Source organism: Alexandromys fortis, unplaced genomic scaffold (assembly GCF_014885135.2).
Source record: "Alexandromys fortis isolate MF-2015 unplaced genomic scaffold, M_Fortis_MF-2015_v1.1 scaffold_218, whole genome shotgun sequence".
Classification (NCBI taxonomy): domain Eukaryota; kingdom Metazoa; phylum Chordata; class Mammalia; order Rodentia; family Cricetidae; genus Alexandromys; species Alexandromys fortis.
This window is the reverse complement of record NW_026068112.1, coordinates 89,736-95,024: the sequence shown is the minus strand read 5'-3', so window position 1 is coordinate 95,024 and position 5,289 is coordinate 89,736. Positions and strand designations below refer to the sequence as shown.

At 45.6% G+C, this 5,289-nt stretch overlaps 1 protein-coding gene across 2 annotated transcripts in view; it reads right to left on the bottom strand.

Moving 5' to 3' along the window:
• Nucleotides 1-4,769, bottom strand: part of Fcgr1a (Fc gamma receptor Ia) — a 9,606-nt gene extending 4,837 nt beyond the window's left edge. Inside the window, exons 1-4 of one of the 2 annotated variants that reach the window (XM_050124719.1) lie at nt 4,751-4,769; nt 4,314-4,373; nt 3,910-3,930; nt 2,740-2,997 (exon numbers count right to left, since the gene is read on the bottom strand). In XM_050124719.1, the coding sequence (XP_049980676.1) occupies nt 2,740-2,997; nt 3,910-3,930; nt 4,314-4,344 (310 nt within the window). In that variant the 5' untranslated portion in view covers nt 4,345-4,373; nt 4,751-4,769. Of the gene's footprint in view, nt 1-2,739; nt 2,998-3,909; nt 3,931-4,313; nt 4,374-4,750 lie in introns of those variants that run through there. The other variant, XM_050124718.1, reaches the window with a different exon arrangement.
• Nucleotides 4,770-5,289: the final 520 nt, after the last annotated feature.

Below are 5,289 nucleotides of genomic sequence, written 5' to 3'. Positions count from 1 at the left end.
GCTCTTGTAGACCAGGCTGGTCTCGAACTCACAGAGATCCGCCTGCCTCTGCCTCCTGAGTGCTGGGATTAAAGGCGTGCGCCACCACTGCCCGGCTTTTATGTCCTCTTTCATGGCCATGTCTCTTACCTGTGTTCTGTCCTTCCTCCTCCTCCAACATTACCCTTCTCTTCTCTTTTATGTCCTCTTTCATGGCCATGTCTCTTACCTGTGTTCTGTCCTTCCTCCTCCTCTAACATTACCCTTCTCTTCTCTTTCCTTGTGCTACGCTGTACTCAAATGTACATTTGTTTACATATGGTTTTGGTAGAGTCCACGTAGGAGGAAAAATGTAGCTTTTTAACCCTGAATGGGGGTATTTCATATCAAAACACAATAGATACAGCTTTTAGCTGTGTCGTATGATATATAGACGCCGAGCTTACTCATATCCAGTTCTAACGTTACCCCTCATCTTCACTGCCTCTGAGTAGGAAAGTGAGCCTCGTTCTGAGTCCCATGACTAGAACCTGGACCCAACCAGCTGCATTTTCTTGGTCCTAGGGTCTCTACTGTTTTTTTTTTTTCCTCTGCCAGTCAAAGATTTAAAAGGCAAGAAAAAGTCTTGAGTGCGACAGACGGCAGCAGGGAAATTCCTGAATACAGCAGACAGCGTCAGCTGGTGAGAAAGAGCTACTATCAGAGGTGAGGAAATGCACACACACACACACGTGCACAGAGACCTCTGCACACACACACACACACACAAGTGCACAGAGACCTCTGCACACACACACACAAGTGCACAGAGACCTCTGCACACACACACACAAGTGCACAGAGACCTCTGCACACACACACACAAGTGCACAGAGACCTCTACACACACAGCAGGCACACAGAGATCCTATGCACACACATCAAGCACACAGAGACCTCTGCACACACAGCAAGCACACCCACACTCTGCACACACAGCAAGCACACAGAGACCTCTGCACACACAGCAAGTACACAGAGATCCTCTCCAAAGCAAGATGGGGCTGAGAACTGAAAAATCTCATCTCCAGACAGTGGTGGTGCACACCTTTAGTCCTAGCACTCAGGAGGCAGGGGCAGGTGGATCTCTGTGAGTTCAAGGTCAGCCTGGTCTACAGAATGAATTATAGGACAGCCATGCCTACACAGAGAAACCCTGTCTCAAAATAAAACAAAACAAAATAAAATAAATCTAGTCTCTTCTCAATGGCTAGGTTTCCCCCCCCCCCTTTGGTGAGTCTTTCTTCCCTGATTTAGGGATGGTGACTGACTGGTCCACAATTGTTACATAAATACGTACGGATTCTGTTGAACTTCTAGGCTGGTCCATCAGCAAAGGACCCAAATTTTGGAAGAAAATAACTAAACAAATAAATAAAGCCCTCCAGGCTTTTTTTTTTAAGCTGCCAGGCTTTTGTCTCAGATCAGGGGGGTGAGGAAGAAGCCGGTCATCTTGGAAGTTTGCCACCTTTATTCCCTAGATGGCCTTCTTTCTATCTTCCTGCCAGACAGACAGTGTCTTAGTGTCTTAGCATCCCCAGACAGACGGAAGGTGACTGAGCATCAGCATAACCTCGATGGAGTCCCCACTGTTGCACAACCGCAGCAAAACATTTTATAAATAGGATAGAGGGAGCAGGAAGCAGAAAGCCTGGTATATTAGATGACAGTCAAGAACTTCTGTTCCTTTTGTGGGGGGAGGCAAGCCACAAAGAAATTACCAACACTTGAGGAACCCAGAATATATAAAGAGTTCCGATGAGCCAATGGCTTTGGGAGAAGGAGCTAGAGAGATTTCTTAACAGGCTCAGCAGTTAGGAAAGAGTGCTTGTTATTCTTTTACAGCTGTGATTGTCAACCTGTGGGTCACGACCCCTTTGGCAAACCTCTATCTCCAAAAAAAAAAAATTATTTACATTATGATTCATAACAGTAGCAAAATTACAGTTATGAAGTAGCAACAACAATAATTTTATGGTCTGGGGTTACCACAACATGAGGACCTGTATTAAAAAAGTAGCAACTTTAGGGAGGTTGAGAACCACTGGTCTAGAAGACCTGAGTTCAGTTCCCAGAACGTAGCCCTGCTACCGCTCACGACTCCAGTTCTAGGAGGTCCAGCACCCTCTTCTGACCATCAGACCATGTGTGTCCTTCACACACACACACACATACACACACACACACACACACACACACACACACACACACCTAAAATGCAACACCATTTTAAAAGAAAAAAAACATTGGCCAAAAGGCTAGTCAGGTACTTTATAAAGACAAGTAATAAACACATTAAAAGTGGTCAATACCACAGTCACCAAAAAAATTATAAATTGAAACCACAATGTGAAGCCACTGTACACAATCAGAACGACACAATGAAAAACACACAAGAGAGCTGCCCTTGAGGAAATTAAAGACGTGTTGCCATAAATTTTTGACAAAGATAAAACATAAGAGCCTGAAATTTTTCTTGAGACATTGTACCCAAAACTGGTCCAATCTAGAGTGCTAGGGGTACGTATGATCTTCATGTAATGTTTTAATTATACTGACTTGATTGGACCTAGTAGGTCCTTAGAGCTGATACGTTCACTCATATAAAGTCTCACATACACTCTCAGAGAGAAAGGGAGACAGACAGACAGACAGCATTCTGGCACCCGCACAAAAGAAGACCTTGGAATCCCCAGCCCTCCTGCTCCGTGCCATGTTTACCTGTGTGGATTTCCAATTGTACAGGGTCGCTTGGCATTGAGAGACCGGTCTGGCATCTGTATTCACCACTGTCCTTGAAAGTGGCCTCAGTGATCCTGTAACTAGGCGTGGAGACCTGAAGGACTGTGTTGTTCAGAAGCCACTGTGTGGAACTGCCTCCAGGCGGGTGGGGCCCCTCACACCATAAAGTGACATTTTCCTCCTGGAAAATACTGACCCACGGAGGCTGCAAGGTGATCACAGCCTTCCTGTCACTGACTGTAGGGAAAAGAAGAAGAATGGAGAAAACCCTAAGTGGAGCTAACGCAAGGACTGTGAGGGATTGGGAAAGTATCGCTTGCACAAGGCGAAACTGTATGTAAGTCAGTTTGAAAAACTTAGCAAGTGGAAACCCAGGAAGCCAGCCGGTCCGTAAGTGTCCCGCTCTGCTATGGGAGCCTTCTGAGTTGTTTGATCCCAGTACAGGTGTTAGGATTTGGTAGCTAATGATGAAATCACTGGTGTTTAAGAAAGTGGGGTTTTAAACCAGAGCAAACTGCCTTGAACCAGATTCCCTACACTCAGTGCTAGGCTGTCTTTGGGGGGAAACTGAGGCTCAAGCCTGTGAAGCCTTTCTGTCTGAGAAGAACCACCTATCTCTGCTTTCTTATAAAAGAGACAAGTTGAGGGGGGGGAGGGCTAGAAAAACCAGCCGGACAGGTCTGCTTCTGGGTTCCCACAATTATCTGCTTTTCTGAGCTCACTAGGCCAATAGGTTCTCTACCTGTGGGCCACGACCCCTTTGGAGGTCAAAATGACCTTTTCACAGGAGTTGCCTAAGACCATCGGAGAACACAGATGTTTACATTACAGTTCATAACAGTAGCAAAGTTACAGTTATGAAGTAGCAATGACAATAATGTTATGGTTGGGGGTCACCAAACATGAGGAACTATATTAAACGGTCGCAGCTTCAGGAAGGTTGAGAACCACTGATCTAGGGATTTAGTTCAGCAGCCAGGGCTCACTCAGAAAACCTTTTGTAGAAAACTCCCTCTAAATACAGAGACGGTCACTAAGAAATCTTTCTCTTGCCTGTCTTCCCCCTGTGCTCCTCCCTCCAGGTTAATGGAAGCCACCCTTTGAAAGCAGGGAAGCAGCAGATGAGAAACTGATGGAGAGCCCACTCACCCACTTGTCCACCGCCTGGAACTGCAAGAGACCAGAGACACAGATGTCAGTTGGGGACTAGAAGATGCTGGTGACGAAGGGAGAATTGGGAAGAGCTCACGATGACTTGGAGGACCCAGCTGAAGTCTCTTGAGAGACTCTCCATCCCTCTCTTCCCAGATCAAGTACCAACAGAAGGGATGGGTATTCATGATACCCTCTTTATTCTGATGGAGGCTTGCAGGCTTAATGCCACCAGAGAGTCCCCTTCCCATCCTTTGGAAATAAGCACCAATAAATGATTGGATCTTTGATATAGCCGTCTTTAGACTTTGAGTTCTTAGGCTAACCAAACAATGACGCAACATCTTGATTGCCATGGCCAGAGCCAACTCCCCCAACAAGCCTCCCTGAGCCTAACTTACCCCAAAGGAGCAGGGTCGTTAGAAGCCACATGTCACCTCCAAGCTGGTAAAAAATCTGCACTGTGAAAGACATTGAAGAGACTCTAGTAAAGGCTAGGAACCAAGATTAGAAAAGAGGAAGGAAATGACCACTTCTGCCCCATTTGCATTATGGTTGTGTTCCTTTTTCTGGGAAATACATCCTTAATTCTTTCCTCCTCTATAACAGGGTCTTCTGTAGCCCAGGTTATCCTCAGATTTACTATATTGCTAAGGATGACCTTGACTCCTGATCCTCCTGCCTCCACCTCCCAAGTGCTAGGATTATTATAGCCTTGTACCACCATGCCTAGCTGCATGCCCCTCCCACCTCTCTCTCCAGGGTGATGCTGTAGCCCTGACAGCCTGAGGCTCACTTGTGGACCAGGCTGGCCTTGGCTATCCAGAGCTCCACCTACCTTTGCCTCCCACGTGGTAAGACTGGAAATGTGGATCCCTGTTCCTGCTTTCCATCCCTGATGTTTAGAGCCTTTCTTCTCCATTCTCAAAGCCCATAGCCCATCTCTCTCCGTTTAAACTCTGTCTTTAGTTTGTTTGCTCATTTTGTTTTGTGGATGCTGAGTCTGCTGGAAAGGCTCGAGTTTTAGTGGTGGTACTCCCTTCCAACTATTTTCTCCCTCTACTGTTTATATTTCTTAAGGAACAGTTATGACAAAACTCTATTTTAAGATTGGTTCACAGATTGGGTAATTTTTTTATTTGGATCCAGAAACTTCTTACATCAGCCTCTCTGAGAGTTATGAAAAGAGTCCCCCTAGCACAAACTGGCCTCTGTTCCTTGAGACACATAGGAAGAACCAATCATCCATAGCAGTAAAAAGTGAAGTCAGTAATATATAAGCCATCGTCCTGAAAGACACTATGGATTTATAAAACGTAGGTTAAATCCAAGGAGATGAAATGCTTACTATAAATATTACAGAGACAGTTAACTTAG